The 25,545-nt window shown below is 39.3% G+C and overlaps 1 protein-coding gene across 1 annotated transcript in view; it reads left to right on the top strand.

Moving 5' to 3' along the window:
- Positions 1–25,545, top strand: part of ppargc1b (peroxisome proliferator-activated receptor gamma, coactivator 1 beta) — a 41,245-nt gene extending 15,700 nt beyond the window's left edge. Inside the window, 12 exon segments of the mRNA XM_083560726.1 lie at positions 12,690–12,875; positions 13,633–13,833; positions 16,362–16,475; positions 17,086–18,007; positions 18,102–18,147; positions 18,522–18,555; positions 18,558–18,585; positions 19,160–19,652; positions 19,737–19,797; positions 19,967–20,085; positions 20,179–20,312; positions 23,495–25,545. Of these exon segments, the coding sequence (XP_083416852.1) occupies positions 12,690–12,875; positions 13,633–13,833; positions 16,362–16,475; positions 17,086–18,007; positions 18,102–18,147; positions 18,522–18,555; positions 18,558–18,585; positions 19,160–19,652; positions 19,737–19,797; positions 19,967–20,085; positions 20,179–20,312; positions 23,495–23,586 (2,430 nt within the window). The 3' untranslated portion in view covers positions 23,587–25,545.

Genomic DNA, 25,545 nt, shown 5'->3' with positions numbered 1-25,545 from the left:
GTTTTTAGTAACATTCAACACTACAGCACAGCCAAGCCATTCAATTTGAAAGGCTGTTAAAGAAGCTCAAAGTCCATTACAAGTTTTTCTTCACTTTACTATTATTTTCTACTTGTATTTTATTGGTGTTTAGAGTCACAGATAAACAGGTTGCTCCTAGATTTTTTTTTTGTTTATTTATTTGTTTGTTTTTTGCTTGGCTCATCACACACAAGCTTATTAAACTAGTCAGAGAACAACTCTGCAGGAGAGAACGAAGCTAATGATTCACACAGCATCTAATTAAATCTCTCCTACCGATGAAGGGAAGACAGAAGATGTTGTTGTGTGACCAGGATTCGTCACTGAGTCTTAGGGGTTGCTGTGCAGTAACATTTCAACCTTGACGTGCACTGTGAATGGTGAAACATGGAAACTGGAGGACTATTAAAAAAAAAGGATATATAGGATTATATTATATAAAACGAGCTCTAAGCTTCGGGTGGATTAGATTTCTGGACACGTGTCTGTCAAGTAATGCAGCCAGATGTAATGATTATGTCTGTTTCACACAGGATAAAACAATCTCCATGTAAATTGCAGAGAGGAGATTGTCTGCACAATGTGTTCTTTTTTTTTTTTACATCCAAGAAGAAATAAACTTAATAGAAATAAACTTAATAAGCCTTACAGAAATTGATGTAGCTTTTCTACAAACTAATTCCTATCCACTTTATTGTAAGTGCTTGTATTAGTATGTGCATCCTTGCTTGAGTAATTGTAAGCATCACATTTATGGACTGGTGCTAGACAAAGTTTTGATCAGTATAATAATGGTTTTCGGTCAGATTATGTTCATTTTCCTGATTCGATGCGAAAATATTTTTTCAATAGGGAAAAACTCTGGTGGAAACATTTTGAATTGATTGCAAAAAAGTGAAACTGTTTTGCAATAAAACATTGTATTAAAATGATGGGAATTCATTATATTTGACTCTTTTTATGTTTAAAAGTGCCTAATGTTTTTTTATATTGAAAACACAAAGCTAATGTAATTGGTGATTAAGTTGTAAGTTGTATCACAAGTATCCTAATGTGATATTTTTGCCCCATCGCCCATTGGATTTTACTGATATCGAATGGCCATGTTGGATCGTACTTTCCAAAAACCGATTATTTGACTGAGATTTTAAGCTGGATACTTGATAAAAAAAAACAGACACTCGATCAAAAATAGTACTGAACTTTATTACAAAAATAAACAATAAAAACAGTACTGAATCATGAAAATGTGCTAAAGGAACAATATGAATGTATTAATTAATAAATAAACTTGTAATGAATAAATTATAAATAAATATAATATAGCGCTCTCTGTGCACCTTGCGTGTTTCAGCAATCAAACTACTGTTGCCGGTTAACTGCCAAAACCGATTAATCGGTCAACCTCTAATACCTATGCTAGGGCAAATCCTTTAAAATGTGGCATATGTTTTGTTGTTCAGTGTATGAAGCTCAGCCAAAATCTGGCTTGGGTTTGACCCCAGGTGGGACAGACCCACCTGGGGTTATTTCTACCGGCCAATTTAAAGAAGGTATACAATTATCAGAATTTGAATTGAGGCAAGAGTAAAATCACAAAGAAACAGGGATATTGTAATGAAAACATCATCCTATTTCTTCACCAATCCAATCGAAATTGAGATTTAACAACATTTTTTTTCTGCTCAGTATCTCAGGAACACTTTTTGGATCAATTAACATGATTCTAACAGTACAATGCTTGAGGAAACTTGTACTGTCCTAATTGGCTAGCATGTGCATGTAGGTAATAAGAGCTGAAAGAGCAGCTAAACATAATTTTAACCCATGCAGCCGATTCCGTCTTGGACAAGTCTGTATTATTAATGGCTTCTACTAGAGTATGAGATAACGTTAATTCGATCCCCAGCCAAGACAGACGTAAAAAAAAAAAAAAAAAAAAGGTGAATCGACTGGAAGGCCGGAACTGGTTCTCCAGTGCATCAATTGATCTCAGGGCCATGCAGGGAGATTCGAGGAGTTTTGTTACCCAGTATGTCCTGTTCTGGTGTCCCGTGTGGTGAGCCTGATATTTGCATTAAAAAGGCCTGACCTTTTGCAGAGATTTACTCTGCAGGTAGTCCCCGGTTGTGGGACACACATCTTCACCCATGCACACCAAGGAGGAGGTGTGGGTGGCAGAGCTGTGTCGGAGTCTGGTAACTAAATGCTGCAGAGTGGTTTACTGAAACGAATTAACACTAAAGTTATTGCATTTGCCTTGCTGAAATACATTAGAGACTTATTAAGATGGTAGAGGAATGAAATAGCCAACTGTATAGTAATAACAACCATACATCAGCAAGAATGCAGTAAATTAATGACACACTCAAAGAAATAGAAATACAGTGGTCCATGTAAAGAAACATTCTCGCTGGGCTGCCGAAAGGGAATTAATCGCAATTTGTCAAGAGAAATTGGGGTGAGCTTGACTTTGAAATGGCATAGTAGGGCTCCGAGGCTGTAAAAGCATCTGATCAGGCTTTATGCTAACGGCACTGCTTGTCTAATAAGCTACATTTTGAACGCTGGGGGGCAGACAGTGTCAATATCCATCATCTATTACAGCTCCAGTACGTATGGGAGACTCAAATATATCTAAGGAGTGTATGCGGCTGCCTCGCTCTGAGAGATGTTTGCCACGTGTTTTTAATTGACTTAAGAACTCAGATTGAATACTTTCATCTTATGTGTTGTTTATTCTTGCTTTATTCGCACTCTATTCTCATCCCTTCCTGATTGTAAACGAAAGCTGTACTTGCTCTAATGTGTGAGTACTAGATAAAGGAATGTAAGGATAAATAGCCAGAAATTTGGTTATCTTTTGTTTTTAGAAACACTAATGACTTCGCAAGGCCTGAGAACGTACCGTTATCATAACTGGAATGTGCCCACACCCTGCAAATAGACTTGTGATGACTTTAAGAAAGCAGTTAATCTGGTACTTCCATCAGGATTTTGGGTGGGAGATTTTTGCCGACTAAGGCATAAATGGGACACAGACTGTGATATTCACATGCTACTCTGACAGGACTTTCCGTTCCTTTTAGATATCTGGGCTTTCTGATCAGCACATGATCTAAGCTGCTGTAATGTTCTTGACATGACAACCGAGATGGGGGACTGACAGAGAAAACAAAATCCCTCTTGCTTTAAAGACTATTTATGACCTTAACCTAATAACCCTAATTATTGTATTCTGACAGATTCATTAAGAGCCACACATCGTTTGTTTTGCCTTCTAACCTTCTCCCCAAGTGGCAAATCATTGTCATTCTTAACCGGGTACGTTCTCTTAAAATAACACTGGGCATAGCAGATAACATGGGTTATTTGAATCTAATTATTAACAGTGTAGGTCACAAACAGGCGACAAAGGCAGCTGGAAATTTCAAGGCTGTAAAGGTTACATTTTATTTTAGCAGATCTGGGAGTTACACTTTGCAATCCAAATAGTAGATTGCACAACTTTTTGTTTCTTCTGGAATTTATGATGCCTCCTGTCCAAAGCTCATCCACAAAAGTCCTTTGGACTAATCATGATTTTCCGATTCTGACCTAATGCAACCATAGTATTAGGATGTTCTTTCATTCATTCTTAACCTGGATAGAACTGAATAGTGCTAAGGTAATAAGGCTTGGGTGTGTATTAAGAGTTAGGCCTGTATGGGAAAAGGTAAGAGTTGTAAGCAAAACGTTTAAACAGGACATAGTTTCATCATCAGATACTTGTGGGGAAAGTGGAGATGTGCCTTTGACTGTAGTTCTGGCTAAATTCTGTGAAGAATTACAATCATTAGACTTCTTACCTTTCATTAAACAGATAAAGTAATACGGTATACAGTGTTATGATTCAATATTTGGTTTTAAAATTTAACTTATAATCCTCGTAGTAACTTAGCATTTGTACTTTTTAATGTCTCCTGCAGTAGAACACTGCCATTTAACTGCGCATGTGAGTCGAACAGCTGTGTCTGAGCGGCGTCCTTTCAACCTTTTGGGAAGCAAAGGTCAGTTCGGCACTTCAGTCAATTCTTGGGTTTCAAAACAAACCCTCTTCTCCGAGTGCACCCCTAAAATAGAAATGGGAATATAGTGTGCCTTGATTTCTTGGCAGCTGTTAACAGTCGAAAGAGCAACTTGTGATGATGTTGGCGGCACTCAGCGTGACTGCGTTTGTTCTGCCAAAATCTCACCCTTGCAGGCAGTCTTTTAATTTAAACACTTTCTTTTGTGGAGTGAAACGCAGTGTTTAACACCACTGCAACTGGCCACCAGTGTTCCTTTTGCATCTTTTTAACTTTCTCTTTTGTTACAGCTGCATGCGAAGACACCGCAGCTGTAGAAGCTTTTTCCATATTTAGACAAAAGTACAAGGAAGAATGTGCTCTTTTTAAGGGTTAAATATTCGTATCGAAATGTTCATGTTTATTAGGTTGCATTACTGAATGCGGGGCAAACTTGAAGGATGTAATAAATAATTAGCATCCCTGATGTTAGAACTTTAGACGTGAATTAACTAAATAGGTAGAAGGGCTACCTGGAGCGGGATGTTAAAAAAAGGAATTGAATTTAAAAAGAATCAAATTATCAATATCAAATTCATATAAATGTTTTGTATTATTTCTAGTGATTACTGATGTCTAGACTGATGACAAAGAGGGTTCAAATGTGACTTAGGCCATGGTTCCACCTTATGAAATGTTATGAAATGAATACTTCGAACATGTTTAGCTCAAGTCAATGAACGTATGACATAAGTGTGACCTGTGTTTATTGGTTCTCAGAATATAGACTGGGACGTGGTCGCTCATTGGTTAACATTTTGGATTTTGAAGAAGATCATCGTTTTAAATCCCAGCACCACCGAGCCGACTTGGGCGAGGCCCCTAATCCTTAACTGAGTAGTAACTCAGTAGTGTAAATGAGATCATTGTAAGTCAAGTGGATGTCTGACAGATGCCATCAATGTAAATACACTAATCTTCCGTTTATCGCTCCGGTTACGTTCCAAAACCTCCGCCAATAAACAGATATATATATATATATGTTTTTTGGTCTATTGCGCTATCCGCGAGAGACCGGGAAAATCAGCAAAACTAGTTATGTGGCAAACGCAACTCTGAAATTCTGAATTTAAAACTGCTGTAAAACAGGGGATTACTGTACACCTTACAAGCTATAAGTGAAATATGTAGGCTTTAGAAGTCAACGTATCCCAGCCCACCTTCAAATATTATGGCTATGAGGGTTGTGCATATAATGAAGCCCATATCCAACCATTCATCTGAGGGTTCAGGCAGCTCAAGGACACTGCAAATTCAGAGTGTATTATAACGCAGTTTCTCAGAAGAATGGTTACTCCAAAAAAAAAAAAACAATTTAATATTCCTAACACTGTCTTCTGTCCTGCTCGAGGAGAGCTGTCTACAAAAGCGTTTTGATTTAATTACTGCATTCCATGATGTCTAAGAGCGAGGGCACAGACGGATGCTGACTCCAGCATGTGAATTAGTCCGAGCTGGGCTGGTGCCATCTTCCTTGGCTGTCGTGACTCAGGATCCGTTTGCAACTATCACACTGATACGGCTCAATTCACATCCCAGACCCTCTCTGTCTTTTCCTTCATTGTCCAAGTAACTTCAATCATCCATACCAGAACTGTCTAGAAAACTGATAGAGAACCACAGTGACCAATATAAATTGTTTGCCACATTTAGTCTCATTTATAACATTTGCCTTGTCATTACAGATTGGAGTGTCTGAGTCATTGTTTTTATGCTTTTTTGAGTTTCCTCAGAGACGGTGTCTTTGTGTCAGCCTAGAAATAGTACCTGCATTGTCCTCAACACCCCACCCCCAACCTCCCTAGCAATAGTCGTGACTGCAGCAGGTACAATTACCTCAGCATTTCCTAGGTGCCACATGCCCCCAGTGGTGTTAATTTGAGCTTGAGCTGTAGCTCTAATGCCACACTGCTAACGGTCGTATACAAGGATCTGAAACTGGAGCCGGCTACTCGCTTCACTATGGGGAAAAGATCTGTCCAATCTGCTGCTTCTTCCTCTCCTACATCTTTGTGTAATATACAAGCTGACTTGGATCAGGGGTCTTATGCCTCATTGCCAGACAAGCTTATGTTTCTGCTGTGCTCTAGTTCTGTAAACTGTGTGAAGTTTTAAAGTGTACATCCTTTAAAAAGATGATACGATTCCTCGTAATGGTGCCAGATTCAGTGGGAATAACATGGCATTGTTTTTTGGCTACAGGTTCAGACATTGACAGCAGTTTGGTAACCCAATCTGTCTTTGAAGTAATTTAAACTTGTGATGTATTTCATACACAGACTATTATTTTCACTCATAGCTCAGACACAGCCAACACGAATGGAACTTCGACTGTAATTGGTTCTAAAAAAAAATTGGTTGTCTGTTTTTTTGTGGTACATCTCATTAGCTGGAATGTCTAGCTTGCTCTTTTGCTGTTTCTATCAGAACATTTTCCCCCTAAGAGGACACTGACAGGCCAAGACACTGCTGCATAAATGTGTTCAGAATCATGTTCTTGCAGAGCATGATAGGAATTACTCAATAATAGCAGTTCCTGGCATGTTCTCCATTTTATTCTCCTGATAGTCTTGGCAGGTAATTATTAGCTTTAGCGTAAAGTCATTGAATGAGCTTCTGTGTGAGCAACATGCTTGACATTGTCCAAAATAAAGGACACCATTTCAAATATGCAGTCAATCCTAAATTCTTTAGATTTGAAATACAGTGCCAATGAATATTCACTTTTGCCTTACTTTTTTATGCTCTATGCATTAGAGGCTCAGGGTTAGGGTTAACCCTAGATGGTGTACTACTTCCATTTATACTTGTAACATTAAGTTTTCTGTGTCCTGTCTCAAAAAAAATTTAATGATATACAGTATTTCTCCTGATCTTTACACCCTGAAAGGTGGTTCAGGTTGAATTAATGGCTTCAAAATAGTTGGCTGTTGTGAATATATCAAAGGAGGCTGATATCATTGTAAAAGAAAAAAAACTCTGCAGCATTGTCATGGCTGCCATTGGCAACAGATGGAAACTAGGGTTTCTAATCTTAGTCTTCCTCAAGCTGCAAGCATCAATAGCGGTGGTCATGGTGTCCAAACAAACCTCCATATGGTGCTACAGCATTGTATTTCTAGTATTACTATCTCTAACAACAGCAAGTGGACCATATTATATCTGGGTGAGCTGAACTGTTATGGCTAACTCAAGCACTCAAAGTGAAAAAAAAAGACTGTGAAAACACAAGTTAAATTTAATGTCAGTTATGTCAGAACATGTTGGGAGTCACTGAAAGTAACCTAATAAATTATATTCTTAGCAGCTTTTAATGATATATAACAGCTTTACAAGACCTTTTTCTAAAGGTTTCTTTTGCATTTTTTTTAATTACTTTTATTTTTTCTCTAAGTCATGGCTGACCTTTCTGTAATTTGATGAATTTGTTTAGATTGTATGTAGAGATGAGATGCATCAGGAAGGATGTAGTGGCTGCACTTATGTAGAGTAGAGAAGAGCTTAGAAATTGATATTGGAATAAAACTAAGCCAGTTTGGATCATTTCTAGTTTTTGGCTAAAGTTGGCCCTGACTTTCCACTTGGGGAGCAGACGCCACTGAAAAACCACAGCCTTGAACTGATCAGAGTTTGAGCAGTGATCATTAGTGTTACTGGGTAAAGCTTTGCAGTGATCTACGAAGGGAATAAAAAAAGTAAAATCAAAAATTTGAAGGCCGCCATTCATGTTCTTACAGTACAGTTTCTGAATTTGTTTATCCACTCTTGATCCCTAACATGAACAGTCAGAGAATCACAAGTCCTTTTTTTCTAAGAATTGAATCCAGTTCACGATGATCCTATTACTGTCCTGGTGTGTTTAAGGGCAGTAGGACTCGGCCATTTTCCATCTTAACTCCACCACCTGCTGGGCTCAGATGTCACAATGTTTTGTTAATGAAAAACTTTTCCTAGGAAATATACTACGTTGTAACTATTTACATGCCAATATTAAACACAAATGAAAGCCCAGGTTTAATATTAGATAAATAATTTTTTAAGATTTACTGTTAAAATGGTGTTTTCTATCTGCAGCTCTGGAATAAAGGCTTTTATGGCTCATACTTCAACTTGTGACAGAGTGGAGGATGGCTTTTGCACCGTAAAATGCTGCCCCAGATCTTCATTTAGCTGTTCTACTATATCTGTCTGCAGTTATTTTAGAATTCTTGCAAGACTGCGGAAAAAAAAAGCTTGGTCAAAAAAACTATAAGATAACAGCACATTAAAGTAGTGCTTAAAGCAGGTAATGGGTTGTGCCAACTATTTGGGGGTTCATCTAACAAAATCAAATTAATCAGTAATGTCAGAAATGAGCTTGGGTGTGACTGGTTGAGTGAATGGGAGGGTATGACCCAAATGCAGGATGCACACAGGGGTACAGAGAAAACAGGCTTTAATTTAAAGGACAAATTGAGAAATGGGGCAAGGCAAAAACACAGTCCAAAAACAGTCCCAATACTGGACAGATACGAAAATCCTGTGGCACGAGGAATGTTGGGTGCCAGCGGCGGACACAGCGGGACTTGAGGCGAACTGCCACAGGGTAGAGCGGGAGGTCGGGAAAGGTCGGATGAAGCGTGGGACGAGCCTCCAGGTGGCTGCCCCAAGCACTTTCTGGCCGATGTGATGAGGCGGAGCGACGCCCTATGCGGAGGTCTGAGTTGGAGTGACTCCCTTTGCAGAGGTCTGAGTCAGAGCGACGCACTCTGCGGAGGTCTGAGGCGGAGCGACGCCCTCTGTGGAGGTCTGAGGTGGAGCGACGCCCTCTGCGGAGGTCTGGACCCGTTGCAAAAACATAGTTCAAAAACAGTCCAGGGTCAGAAACATGGGCAAACAGGGCGATGCAGGGAAGACAAAAACCAAAAACAGTCCAAGATTCAGAGAGCTGGCAAACAGAGCAACATAGGTAGAACAAAAACAAAACCCAAAAACAGTCCAGAGTCCAAACCAGAAGCAGAGCAGAACAGGGGTCAGGAACAGGATCAGGAAAAGGAACAGGCAGGGTGGCAAGAATAATCTCAGGGGCTAGGGAGCTGGTAAAATAATCTGGCCCCGAGCTAAAGTCTTGGGTGTCCTTAAATACAGGGAGGTGCGGGAAAAAACGGCAAGATGACCGCTGACACGGAAGTATGCGCAGCGGAACCGGAAGTGGGTGCCACAAAACTGGAAGTACACGCCGCATGAAGATCCTGACAAATAGTGCCTCTGGCAAAGGCTAATATATCGGTAAGATTTCATGAATAAGCCTGAAAAACTTTTCCTTCCCAGTCTAACTTGATGCTGTGGACTCGCCTCTGGTAAAGCAGTCTGTGAGGGAATCCATTTAGTAGTAGCATCAGGCTCCCTCTAGGAGTACGCCGAAGGGTTATGTGCTTGTGGGTGGTGTGTGAGTGTGTCTGTGTATGAAAGAGCAAGAAAGGGCTAGGAAAAGCACTCAGCCCTTTCCCATCTGCATTTGGCATCGGCAGTGTTTAATGCCTGGCCCGTCACAAGCAGCTTGTGTAAGCCAGTCATAAGACCAAGGATAACGGCTATATATAACGTACCTTAGATAGCTGCATTTTAAAAGGGTGCAGGACACCCAGATAAGAGCCTATTAGCTACTGGGTGAAGGAGAAGGATGAACAGTTTACAAATTTAGTCACTTGGTGACAGGAATCGCCAAAGCAAGAGGTACTTAAGCCTTTTATTATTAAAAGAAAAGCTGTGTACAAGCACTAAGTATGCTTGCACATAGCTGTTCAGTCTTTCAAACAGACAATGCAAATGCACCCTAAAACAAATCTATTGGGAATAGCACCTAGGAAAAGGTCTTTGGTTGAGTAAAAATTTCACTCAGTGTCGGCTTCCATTGGCTGTGCCATATTTACAAACATCAACATTTGATCACAACTTCTGAATTCAGCAGTTGAAACACCACTTCATATGAGTGTGACATGTATCAGTGTGGCTACCCACTACACTTCCTGTCTAATGCCAAGCTACTCACAACTGCTAATGTTTGCAAGTCTGTTTCATGAGGAATAATTAAAAGATTTGTTTATGTTTAGACTGAGCAATGCCAAAAAGGAGGTCACTATTATCCTACAAATGTGAAATCTAGCAAGCTAGGCATTCACCTGGCGATCTGACAATCAAAAAATCCTAAACTGAATTCATTTTAATTCTATTAGCTAAACTCTTTCTGCCAGACAGCAAGATAATCTTCTCATACTGCAACTTCTAAAGTTTGCATGCTACTGCGGAAGAGAGCACTAATATCTTATAATAGTGTAATCTTAGCTAGCTAGCAAGCTTTAATCATTTAATTCACTATAGTATTAAAGGCTAAAATCGTGGTTTTTACATTTATATGTTGGTTAGAGTGTTTAATAATTCAGGACATTTCTGACTCCTGATATTGTTCTTTGGCTATCCATTGACCTTGCTACATGCCAGCTGCCCTTCTGCATTTCCCTCCTGTGGTCTGACCTTGTATGGCTGTGTTTATGAGTAGACCTCTTTGGTCACTTTGCTGCACATGACTGCATGTAAGAAGCAATAAAGCAGTCATGATTGAGAAGGTGGTCAGGAATGTGTGTTTTGTGTTCCTTGATGCTCGTTGATTGGGACTTGTTTCATGTTTTCACCAGTTAATGGTACGACAAGGCCAAGAAGGTTGGGTGTTTAATAAAAATGATCTACTATATAGTATGTTGCTATATGTAGGCTATGAATGCTGCATATAACATTATATGGATTGTTATGAGTTTTAAATGAGATTAATGTTCTATATATAGGCATTTAGGTTAGTAGGGTGATAGATAACTGGCTTGTTGTTAACTAAATGTTTCAGTAATGGGCAAAATGGTAGAGAAACCAGAGCTACTATAAATAAGACCAGTGTTAATATGTGAGTCACACTTCAGTAACTAGCTCCTCCATGACCAGAGCCAGCTCTACAGCGATAAGAGCTGATCTGCTCTATATGTTCAGTATATTCTTGCAAAGATGCACAAATATAGGTGTGTTGCTATGTGTGTGCAGGCCTAGCGAGTGACCTTAAACCTCCAGCACCAAGGAGGATTTTATTGATTGATATCAAGGCTCTCTATAACATAGAGGAAAGGAAGAAGAGACGGGAAAGAGGGGGAAAAGCGGAAGGCAGGACCAAAAAAGGTCAAAGAAAAAAGAAAGAAAAGGACGTGTGGATATGTGAGACGCCAAGCATATGTTGAGATTGATTAGCTGCGGTCGCTTGGCTGCTTCTGAGAGCTGAGGATGGGGTAAGCTGTAGGAGGAGGAGAAGAGCGAGATGACTCAGGGGCACGTGAGGAGGATGTGAGGAGAGTGCTAAAAAGAGCAGCAGCAACATCAGGGTGTCTGTGTGTTCATGAAGCCTCTGGATACAGGATGAACACCTGCATTAGTGCAGCGAATGTACCCAATGATTTACCCACCCAGGGCTTCCACAACACTTATCAATCTACATGTACTAGGGCAGCAGGCTTATATCTTTAAATGATTTCCATTAACGACAGTTAGTCACAGCAAGTAATAATCTGAAGATGCTATAACAGCATCTCCAGATTATTTCGAAATATCATTAACCACCTCAGTCTCATTTTTTTTTTTTGTCTGGATCAATCGGAGCAATGCTCAGCTAGCAGATTACCGCAAAATTCATTCCTGGAGTAAGAGCTAGTCATGCATGTGAGACTTTCTTTAAAAATAACAGCATAACATACGTGATTCTACATTGTTGATCGTGTTATTGAGGAAGCTAAGTGAACAGTAAAAAAAAAGCTCAGACCTCATATCCACTTGACTACATATAATTTAGCGAATCGGATCAAAATTGGACTGGCGCCGTAGTCAGCATCGTGAAACAGAGACAGGATTGGGGGGGGGGGGGGGTGTTTGTTTCGGAAGAGCTCATCAAGAATGCATTTGAGTGGTTGTATAGAATATTCATGCTTTGACCTCTGTGAAAGTAAAGTGGGCCTAGGTTTACTGCCTCAGCATGGACAGCAAGAGCAAAAGCTCTAGATATTTAAATGGGGACTGCATAGCACGCTTGCACACATCAAGAAGTTATGTGGATTATTTTTTTTTCTTCTGTTGCACTCCCTTGGGGGTTAAATCACTTCCCTTCTCACAGTACTTAATCTCTCATGTGCAAACACACATTCTCATAGTTGTATTCACCAATGTTTTTTTTTTGTTTTTCCCTGTCCCACACATGGTGTCATTTTCTTATTGAAATATGCCACATGCCTAATTTCAGTTGTAATTTTTGTTTAATTATTGGTAATGATGTTTTGCTGATCGGGCAGGCTGACTCTTATTACTTATTACTTGTTCCTGTGATACCTACCGCATATCCGTTGCTCTAGACACAACGATACAGTTGCCTAACCACAGGCCTGCTTATTGATTCCTCAAGAAGGAAGTATATTATTAGATATAGTCTTTAGGGGAAATGTCTTTTTGATGTTAGCTTGTCAGCCTGTAACTTTGTTATTCTCTTTTTTTTTGCAGTATGGGGAAGAGGAGGTGTGCTCAGACCGCCTGGACACTGATTTCCCCGACTTCGACCTCTCTCAGCTGGACACCAGCGACTTTGACTCAGTGAACTGCCTCAGCGAGCTACACTGGTGCAATGACCACTCAGACAGCTCCCCCGCCTCCATACAGTACAGCACAGGGGACGTCGAGCTCTTTGAGGTCAGACCCCACATTCTGCAATCCTTGGGCCAACAATCTCCAGCTCTGATCTAATCTTAGAGCATTACGTAGCTATTCCCACCGAGAGGATCGTAATTGGCTTTAATGGAACTAAAATGACAACCGAACCCAGTGGTTCGAAAAAAAAAAACTAAAAGAAAAAACAATGTGCCAGCTTGTCAAGAATATTATCCTGAAGTTCAGGTTTAAAAGCGTGTTTGTTTTTGTCAAAAATGACTGATCAAATAGAGTTGTTTTATATAATGCTAATTCACTCTTCCTCTCATGTAACTCTGGACTATCATTGATTATTTTTTTTTAGCCACTGCTCTATTTTAGGTGCCAGGAAAGCCATTGATCATTACGTCAAGTTCAATTAACCTTCAGGTGCCACCAAATTCTTTAAGATAGTGCTACGTAACTTCCTAGAGCTCCACACATTATGAGAGTATGGTAACATGGGACAAGTTTAGAGATAGATAAATAGATGTACATGACAGTTGAACTGAAAAAGGATTTTTTTTTCTTCTACGGTTTAACAGGCATGGGGTCACGTAAGCCCCGGATCAATCTTTGCACAGTAATCAGATAGCCGCACTGTCCCAAGAGCAGAATGTGCAGATGGAAAAGTGTCTGGCCCTTCATTTGGAGGTCATCACCTGTCTTATCCCCCTCTGTTTTCTCTCTCTCTCTCTCTCTCTCTCTCTCTCTCTCTCTCTCTCTCTCTCTCTTTCTATCTCTCTCTGTCTCTGTACAGACAGAAGAGGAGAATGCGGCACTACTCGCTGCTCTCACAGACAGCCTGGATGGCATTGTGGAGGACGGGGTGGGGGGTCTGTCTGTGTTCCCCTCGCTGGGTGAAGAGCCCGAGGAGGAGGAGGAGGAGGAAGACGAACTCCTTTTGGAAAGTGAGCCTGTCCAAGGCTCGCTGAGCCCAGAGACAGAAGACCCGTCTCTAGTAAGAACCCTTCCTTCCTGTTTAAGGTGGATTTGGATGGGCCTCTGTCTACCCCACAGCATGGGTATGATAGGCAAAACAGGTCTGAATTTTTCTCATTTTGGGCTTTTCAATTCTCTTTAGCAAGCACACTAATAAGAATCCTTTTCACAGGCGGGGAGTTGGAGCACAACACAAGCTACACTTTAGGATTTAGACTCTCACCCTGATTTCTCTCCTCTGTCCCTCTGTCTTTTTTTTTTTTTTTTTCTTTTTCCATGACCTCTTTTTCTTGCTTGTTCAGTCCCATTTTGCAGTTTTCACACCTGTTTATGAGAGGGTCTGCAGATCTCTGCTGAAAAAAAAAAAAAAAAGAAAAAAAAAAAAAAAACCCAGATGTTTTTCTTTCTCCTGCTCCCTGCAGTCTATTACAGCCTGTCTGTTTGCTTAGAGTGCATTAAGAACCTAGCATTCTGGACACATTTAATTTTATTCTGTTGATGCTTTTGAATCAGCAGGGTGCTACACTATGATGAGCAACTCGAATGCATTTCTTTTCAGTCTATGAAATGAATTATGGGTTACAGGCGTAATATATGTTAGAGGCTATATATTTGTCTTATTGCAAAAAAAAGTACACAAAGTCCAAATTCAGGCTTTTATTAAAAGGGCAAAAAAGAGATCACTTTGTTAAAGGTTATAAAGGGTCTTATTGTTACCTCAATGAAAGCAGCAAGCTGAATGCCTGCTACCTTGGCTTTTATTCGTGCTTGAATGAAATTGGGCTAAATTAGAAAATGGTAAACAACCTGAAGCAATAGATGCTTCGGGGAGGAGCGGCTTGTTTTTAAACTGATTAAATATGTTCAGATCAATGTCTTAATGGGTCAGAATGTTCCTCCAAATGGTATTCATTTTTAATTTAAAGCATATTGCAAAAGAACAACGTATTGGATGCAACGCTTCAAGCACGATGGCTTAGTCTTGCCTTTCTACAAAGAAAAAAAGGAGTTCTGGCATCTCGAAAATTGCAGATTGATTTCAGAATACATAAAAGAGGTTAAATGAACTAACCTTTGAGATATGAAATCTCTCGCCGAAAGATTATGAAGAATATATGGAAGTAGAATTCACCTTTAAATATGGTTATTATGAACTTTATGCTTGCAGCAGCGATATTACTAAGTAAAAAGAGACACTTCGTAGGCATGAACACCGTATATTTGCTCTTACGGTTTCATTTGTGGCTTGAATGTTGGAGGATATTTTTGTTTATATCATAAGGATCTTCTTTTTCTTCTTTCGGCTTCTCCCATTAGGGGTCGCCGCAGCGGATCATCCGACTCCACACCCCTCTGTCCTCTACATCTGCCTCTTTCAAACCAACTACCTGCATGTCTTCCCTCACCACATCCATAAACCTCCTCCTTGGCCTTCCTCTTTTTCTCCCTCCTGGTGACTCCATCCTCAGCATTCTCCTACCGATATACACCATGTCCCTCCTCTGCACATGTCTACACCATAAAATTATTCAAAACAAAAAACAGAAGAAAACAGCTCTTTCCTGACATTATGGTCTAGACAGATGTATTTCTGTTTAGTCAGACATATAGCTAATGCAGGCTTCCTCCTTCTTCTTGCGCCTCCTCAGACAGCTTTATGGCTTATTATGTCTAGGCAGCCATAATCCTGGAAAGTTTTAAAGCGCCATCTGGTGGTCTGTGCTCTCAGCCTGTCTCAGCCCCCTCAATGAGGCCCGTCTGTGTAGGAGACAAGGGGCGCATTGAGGACCTTTGGGCACCGTGAGGAAGGAGAGAGCCAAGCACATGTTCTCATGGAGTAGATGGCCCTGTCATGCCGGTGGCGTTTTGTATAGTGTATTGGAAGCACCCGGTGCCCCTTCACTTCCTTCATTGGACACTGAGTATCTGCCAAACTAACACACTACCTCAAGATACAGCAACTGAGTGAGCTGAGGGCTATTTTCCCTGCTGGTCTCATCATTGACGCACATCCCAGATCCCAGATTACTGCCTCAGAAAGCACAAGGAAAGGTCTCCTACCTCTACGTCTTTTTCTCTCATGTGTATTTCTCCCTTGGCTCTACCAGCAGGGCATCTCATGGGGGGGAATTAGTGCCACAAGCAAATTCGTGTCAGCTGTTCATTCTTATTCAGTGTTGTGTTTTAGTGATGAAACGGAAAAGGGGGGAAAAAGTCTTCCAACACAGCAGCGATGATAAGTACAGCTTGAAATTAGCATTGCAGTTTGACATTTTCCTGTCTAGATGCCACCTGCATTTTAATATTGTGTTTGTGATTTTTTTTTGACAGGAATCAAAGCAGTGAACGTTTCTTGTAATGATGTTTTGCTGTGTAGATGAATTGAGTGCCTTGCCTGCTAATTAGTTGTTCTTTTCTCTCTTTCTTTCTCTCTCTCTTCTCTCTCTCTCTCTCTCTCTCTCTCTCTCTCTCTCTCTCTCTCTCTCTCTCTCTCTCTCTCTCTCTCTCTCTCTTTCTATTTCTCCTTCTCTTCTTTCCTGTGTACAGCTGAAAAAGCTCCTGCTTTCCCCCCCGAATGTGCCTGTGAGTCTGGATTTAAACAGATTGAGCAGCACGCTTAGTAAGACTCAGCAACTCAAGTCCTGCCGTCCTCTTCTGAAGGTGAGCAGAGTCTGTTTTGCGGTAAAGACACCGTCCATTACGCAGCGCCATAATAGCCTGTTTCTGCCACCACACTAATGCATTACCTCTGTGAGGAAAGAACTAAATATTAGCAGGCCACATTGCGTTGCGTGACTTGTGCTTTGATGTGTTGTAGCTCTGCCAGAGAGCAGAATTAGCACTGACTGTGGCCATCTGTCATAGCAAAACCATGGCTACCGTAGGGGTAAAGGGCAGCCCTGCTACAGACTAAGAGCTTACATAAAGCCTGAATCACCATCTAGGTTCTCATAGCATGCTTCCGACTTTAGTCCATAATCACAGAGCATGCGGTGGACAAAAACGTCTTAGTAAATGAATTGTTTCGAAGAGTGAAATATTTGTGGTTCACTGGAGTACGACTCCACCCGGAAACACTAAATCTGTGAGTACTAATTTGTTGGCTGGAGAGAGAGCTGGACAGATTAAAGGACTAAAAAGCTGCATAGCAATTTTTAGGTAGAGACAGGATATTTATTATAAATATTGATATGCAAGTCATACAGGGTTTTTTTTACCGTAGCTTGCTTGTTGGTCAAATCTTCTATACTCTCATTTGGTCTCTTTACAGAGGGACAAAGCATGCACAGTGGAGCGGAAGCCACGAGCCTTCAGGCCTCCGGGTCATCTCTGCACCGAGCTGCACCGCCACCTCACGCAGGAGGCCAACACCGAGGACACACCTGCAGCTGATACCGAGGAAGAGGAAGAAGAAGAGGATGAGGACAGTGACTCGGAGGATGGAGAAGGGGAGGACGAAGAGGAAGAGGAGTCTTCGTCCAGCAGTGAAGTGGAGAGCAGCGTGTGCACTGAGCCACTTGAGCCTCAGTTCCCTTCAGAGAAGGAGCGCCACTCTGTGGTGGAGCTGATCCGTTACATGCACACATACTGTGTCCCGTCACGCAAGCAGGCCAGCTGGGACCGCAAAGAGCGTGAAAACGTGACACGGAAGACCAAGACTGAAACCCCTGCATTTCCTCGTAATGCCACCCCCTGCTGTCCTAAACCTGCTACCCAACCCACCACTCTGTCCAACATCAGCACCAGTAGAGGAGCTAAACCTAGGCTTCCTTTTGTACGCCCCCGGGAAGCTAAAGCGCACTCTCTGCTTAAGGAGCTGCTGGAAGCGGTCGCTTCCTTCGATGTGAGCAAGCCTTACAGACTGCACAGCCCCCCGTATAGCCACAGCAGGCCAGCCACAGCTCGACCCAAAGCTGAGCACAAAGACACTGGTGTCAACGAAGGCTCTCAGGTGGCTGTCAAGCGACCTAAATGCCCCGAAATAGACAAGGGCTCGTTTTCGGTGCGCCGCTCTCGTCGCTTAGCCACATTCCCGAGTCGGTTTGCAAAAAGACAACGTTCGATTAGACACTCCAGTGAGGAGGAGAGCTCAGTCCACCACGCTGCCATGGATCCCCCCGCTGACGTCAACACTGAGCTTAAAGCGGACTCCCAGAAGAGCCCTGAAACCCCAGACCTCTGCTGTAATGACGGTAGGAGACAAACAGGAACCTTGACACCCGACTAACGTCATAATAACTTGGGAATGACTGAGGATGTCTTTCTGTTCTGTTTTTATGATTGCAGAGAAGCGTGCCTGCCTTTGCCTGCCGCTGACTCCTAAATCCTCAGGGTGTGTGTATTCCCCTACCTCCTACTCTGCTCTAGAATTGGAGCTGGTCCAGGTCTGAAGGCTTTTAAATGGCTCTGGACGCCTCCCAAGTAACTTTTGGGAGACACCTAGTGATGCTACACCTTACCCTAAAGCAATCCAGAAGCACAATGCTAGATTCAGAGGCAGTTTATTTAGCTAATTATAGCATATTGTTTTAATACGAAGTGTCACAAGTTATTTGATATGAAAGGAAGTGGCACTTGTAGAACTGTTACATCCGCTACATCTATTCCTATAGTTAATTAACATTTATTTTGTGTAATGTTTTTGTTTAGACTTTGTTATAAGGACATAAAGCCACTGACTCTTTACTCTGTCTTTATCATGATCAGAGATCCAAGCCGGCCCTTCGAGCAGTCGAGCAGACTCTCTGTGTGGAGCTGTGTGGCACTGCAGGTAATGTCACTCTCTTACACCATCTTGTAAATTCAAACCCGTGCCACGGGAAACCATGTACTCACAGGATTAACCGTGTGTTTGGGAAGGTGGATGACTAAATGAATAATGAAGCAGAGTGTTCCGTTACATCAGAGCCACTGGGTTAGTCTGGCTGTGACATTTACCTATTGAACAGCATGGCGTTGGTGTACACCTGACAGTCAGAATTACTGTAGACTTGTCTTGAAGTTATCTATCTATCTATCTATCTATCTATCTATCTATCTATCTATCTATCTATCTATCTATCTATCTATCTATCTATCTATCTATCTATCTATCTATCTACAAATTAATGTATATACTGTAAATAAAATTACATTACAATATCATTCTGACCCATACAGATTTGCTCAGAGAGAAAATCTAGATTCTTTAAAAAAGCAGAAATGCATGAGTGACATGGACAAGGGACATCCGGCAAAAAAATTTATTGAAAGTAAATAAATACAGGCGCTCCTTTTTTTTATCTTTTTTTTTTATTAATTCGTATTTTTTATTATGTGGCTTACAAGTGTGTCTTATTTTCCAGGACTCACCCCGCCCACAACGCCACCCCACAAACCTGTTGACGAGGAGCTCTTCAAACCTGAGGGCAAAGCCGAACCGCCTGGAAAGGGATTGTGCCCAGTGCGGACACACTTGCGGAAGCTTCCGGAGCAGACCGAGCTATATGCCCAGCTGCGGCGCATGGGCCCGGCGGGCGAGAGCCAAAACAAGGGTGCCTACAGAGACCATGACTATTGCATGCTAAACATAGGGGAGAGTCACAAAAGGATTGCTGCCATCCTCCCAGTGTCTGTCTGCTACGCTAAGGGCCAGGAAGGCGAGGAAGACAAGATGGAGGAGAAAACCAGGCAGGAGGAGACAGAGGCCCAGCAAACTGATTTCCCCTCTGACTTTTTCCCAAACCAACCTGCAGAGACAGGACAGCCCTCACCTGCCCGCTCACCCACTCCTGAGGCTGATTCTGAGTGCCCAGACTCATGCCAGCCCCCCTCTCCCTGCCATCAGATCAACCGCAGGTAGTTCAGGAGCTCACTCATACTCCATCTGTTCTCTGTGAAGGTTGGTCTTTCTTTAATTCTCCTCTTTTCGATTTGTTGTAGCTGTGAGAGCCACTGTGACAAGCAAAGCAATAACACTACACATGGACAAGAAGAGGATGGGGTAATTATTGTTCAGGCTACATTACTGGGTCTTTTGGGGATTTTAGTTTTTGTAAACATACTATTCCAGTTGCAGTCGATGTTTATTGTCTTCCCACTCTTATTTAAGCACAAAGTGTGTCTAAATACCTCTATGTCTATGACAACTTGTAATCCTTTTGGGGTTTCAGGACAAGTGCCAAGTATTTTACATTCACAATCTGCCGAGCAGCGTCACACAGGCCGTCCTGCGCAAACGCTTCAGGGCCTTTGGCGACCCAGAGGACTGCCGGGTGCTCGTTAAAAAAGAGTAGGTTCAAATCCTGCTCATTTTCTTTGCCTGGATTAGTAGCCATGCTATGTGCAAGAAGTACGACTCTAACTGGTGTGTCTGCGTGTTTAGGGAGCGCTGTGGAGTCATCACTTTTAGGCAGAATCAGAACGAGCTGAGTCAGAAGCACAGACAACTTGACTCTGTGGGTCAGTACGCTGGAAATGGCAACCGGAGGTTCAGCAGGAAACGCTACATAGACCTGGGTAAGATGGGGGGATGAGCTGGGAATTAATTCTGATATAAAATAAGCTAACAATAAGTAGTTTATTAGATAATAAGCACGTACTAACCACTATATAAGAAACATTTGTAAAACTGTTAATAAATGCAGTTATCATGTAAGGCATATAATATAACTATTACACAAAATAATTTACAGTAATATACTACTTTGGGCTAAACTAAGGCTTACTGCACTATACTATACTATCCTAAACTATATTATACTATCTTATCCTATACTATATTATACTATCTTATCCTATACTATATTATTTTATCTTATCCTATACTATATTATACTATCTTATCCTATACTATATTATACTATCTTATCCTATACTATATTATACTATCTTATCCTATACTATATTATACTATCTTATCCTATACTATATTATACTATCTTATCCTATACTATATTATACTATCTTATCCTATACTATATTATACTATCTTATCCTATACTATATTATACTATCTTATCCTATACTATATTATACTATCTTATCCTATACTATATTATACTATCTTATCCTATACTATATTATACTATCTTATCCTATACTATATTATACTATCTTATCCTATACTATATTATACTATCTTATCCTATACTATATTATTTTATCTTATCCTATACTATCCTATACTATATTATACTATCTTATCCTATACTATATTATACTATCTTATCCTACACTATACTTTACTATACTATATCATATTATATTTTACTATCTTATCTTATACTATAATATACTATACAATTCCATACATACTCTACTATACTGCACAGCACCATACCATACTATACTAATCTATACTATACAATAACATACTATACTATACAATAACATACTATACTATACAATAACATACTATGCTATAACATACTATACTATGCTATACTATACAATACTATACTATACAATAACATACTATGCTATACTATACAATACTATACTATACAATAACATACTATACTATACAATAACATACTATACAATAACATACTATGCTATAACATACTATACTATACAATAACATACTATGCTATAACATACTATACTATACCATACTATACTATGCAATACTATACAATAACATACTATACTATACAATAACATACTATGCTATAACATACTATACTATACAATACTATACTATACAATACTATACTATGCTATAACATACTATACTATGCTATACTATACTATACAATAACATACTATACTATACAAGAACATACTATGCTATAACATACAATACTATACTATGCTATAACATACTATACTATGCTATACTATACTATACAATAACATACTATATACAATACTATACTATACAATAACATACTATACTATACAATACTATACTATACAATAACATACTATACAATACTATACTATGCTATACTATACAATAACATACTATATTATACAATACTATACTATACAATAACATACTATACTATGCTATAACATACTATGCTATACTATACTACAACATACTATATTATACAATACTATACTATACTATACAATAACATACTATACTATACAATAACATACTATACTATGCTATACTATACAATAACATACTATATTATACAATACTATACTATACAATAACATACTATACTATGCTATAACATACTATGCTATACTATACTATACAATAACATACTATACAATACTGTACTATACAATAACATACTATACAATACTATACTATACAATACTATACTATACAATAAAATACTATACTATGCTATACTATACAATAACATACTATATTATACTATACTATACTATACAATAACATACTATACTATAACATACTATGCTATGCTATAACATACTATACAATAACATACTATATTATACAATACTATACTATACAATAACATACTATACTATAACATACTATGCTATAACATACTATACTATACAATAACATACTATACTATAACATACTATGCTATAACATACTATACTATACAATAACATACTATACTATAACATACTATACAATAACATACTATACAATACTATACTATGCTATAACATACTATACTATACTATACTATACAATAACATACTATACAATACTATACTATGCTATACTATACAATAACATACTATATTATACAATACTATACTATACAATAACATACTATACTATGCTATAACATACTATGCTATACTATACTATACAATAACATACTATACAATACTGTACTATACAATAACATACTATACAATACTATACTATACAATAACATACTATACTATACAATACTATACTATACAATAAAATACTATACTATGCTATACTATACAATAACATACTATATTATACTATACTATACTATACAATAACATACTATACTATAACATACTATGCTATGCTATAACATACTATACAATAACATACTATATTATACAATACTATACTATACAATAACATACTATACTATAACATACTATGCTATAACATACTATACTATACAATAACATACTATACTATAACATACTATGCTATAACATACTATACTATACAATAACATACTATACTATAACATACTATACTATACAATAACATACTATACAATACTATACTATGCTATAACATACTATACTATACTATACTATACAATAACATACTATACAATACTATACTATGCTATACTATACAATAACATACTATATTATACAATACTATACTATACAATAACATACTATACTATGCTATAACATACTATACTATGCTATACTATACTATACAATAACATACTATACTATGCTATACAATAACATACTATGCTATGCTATACTATATTACTGCACTATACAATAATATACTAAACAGTAATATAGTACTGAGTTAAACTATACTATATTTTGCTGTGCTGGACTAATTTTTGCTATAGGGATTGAGCTCTAAATGTATGTTGTCATACATTTTGATTGTTAAATTTTAACTGTTCCAGGTGTATTTCCAAGTAACTTATCCAAAGGGCTTCTTTAGTAATTATTTAATCAATTAAACCACAAGTATGGCCATTTTATAATTACACAATGACCTGTTTGAATCAATATCTTTATAAATGTTTCTGAAGTAAATGTTCTGCTGTAACTAGGCTTTGTTCTTTGCTCTTCAGATGAGGCAGGACCAGGCCCAGTGAAGAGCAAGTATGACGCTCTGGACTTTGACACTTTGCTTAAGGAGGCCCAGAGGAGTCTGCACCGCTGAGACGCCTTACTGACAGCTCAGTGATCCCCACTCCTGAGCCACCTCGCAACCTCAGCCCAGACTCCACCTCATGTTTACATGTTTTTGAACATTGAAATTGGTAAAAAATATATAAAAAATAAAAATTGGACCTTCTTATTGAGGCCGGAAGTCGAAAAGGTGGACGAAATGAAACAACAGAAAGAAGTGTGTGGACGTTAAACACTAGCAGCCTCTGAGCGGCCCTGGCTTTCTGTAGCAAACCCTTTCTCTCTCCGTATGGTCGCCGTGACATCTGTATGCGTGTTGCTTTTTTCGCTTTGTTTTTTTTTTTTGTAACCTTTTTGGTCACTTTTTTGGTGGAACTGCAGCTTTCACCATTTTGTCGTACAAGTATATAAATGATAATTGCTTTATATTAGCAAAACTTTGTGGATGTTCAAACGTGTTACATTGACAAAAATGTTGGGGGGGGCGAACAAACAAAAAAAAAACGTACAACGTAGAGTTTACAAATCAAAAAGGAACGTAAAAAGAAAATCTGTCTTTTAATTTTTGTCATTTTAGTGCTTCCTTATTTCATCTATGCACTCAAACGAGGTAGCGCGTGTGGTTTTTTTGCCTCTCCCCCTCCTTCTATGGCTGGGTTCTTGCTGCTGGCTGCCACATATAACAAGCAATGGAGCCCGAAGACCTGACCAACTTTACTGTACTACTACTGTACAAGTGCACCGTTCACATTTACCCGTCATGTCCTTAATGCTCTCAGTATGTCAGGTTCTAGGTATGCAATCAATGCACTTGGATGCGTAGTGTCCTGTTTTGAAACAAAAACGCCTGTCACGTTAGCAAACTCTCAGTAGAATGTATCCCATCGAGGATATGAATGTTGATTAGCATCCGCTAGTAAAGCAACTCAATAGCCATCAGAATCAGATGAGTGTCTACGGGTAGAAAGAAGGGCCATGGATAATCCGGGAGAAAGTCATTTAAAAAGCTCAGTCTCCCGAGAGGTACCGGCGTATCTCTATATTGTTTACATCTCCCTCACATACTCAGTTTTTCTACTCTCTTGTTTAATAGGGGAAGGTCTTCGGGTTTTTCTAGCTCTTGCCTCGTACTTTAAACTCTTAATCGTTCTCTGTCCGTGTTTGGAGTGTAAACGTGTACCCAAGTGTATCTGAGTGTACCGTCTGTGTTTCCTCGGGTCCCGGGATGACCTCGTCCCTCATGTTTGTGAAGCGGGCAGACACTCTCCGCTTTGTAATTGTTTTTTTGGGGTTGCGTCTGTATCCCGGAGACCCTGTATAGTGAAGCCATGTGCTTTAATTTGCGTGTGTGCGCGTGAATGAGTTTTTTATGCATGATCCCTTACCTTCCTTACCTGTTTTAACCAATCACCTCCTAAGTACACACCAGGAAACTGAATGTTTACATCATTTGACTCCTCCTTTGACTTTAATGGATCGCACACTAAGTACAACACGCCTTATTCAGCGTTAAGGCTACTCTATCAGGATGTGCCTTTTCGGCCGACCCTACAGTAGATAATCATTCGTACACACTATTTTTCCTATTGTTTTTTTTTTTTTTTTTTTTTTTACGTAATATCCACACCATTTGACTTCATGAACCTACAAATGAGTGTTTGTTCTTAGTACATATACTACTGAAGGAGGATAATGTTCTGTTTACATGACTATATATATATATATATATAGATCTATATATACATAGGTATATAATCTGTACAAAGCCCTGTGTCTCATGTAAACATGAATTGTACGATTGCGTGTTGTACAGCGGTGTGTGTAAAAAAAAAAAAAAAAAAAAACCAGGCGTGTCAGGGTGTCTACTAGAGCAAAAAGTGTATAAATGGAATGTAAGCGCGTGGTGAGGTTTGAAGTTTGAGCAATACAGGGAAGCACGAAAAAAGGGACGTGGCTTCAAAAGTCAAACTCGGTTGTAAAAAAACAAAAA

Source organism: Silurus aristotelis (genome assembly GCF_946808225.1).
Source record: "Silurus aristotelis genome assembly, chromosome: 14".
Classification (NCBI taxonomy): Eukaryota; Metazoa; Chordata; class Actinopteri; order Siluriformes; family Siluridae; genus Silurus; species Silurus aristotelis.
This window is presented reverse-complemented; position numbering and strand designations above follow the sequence as displayed.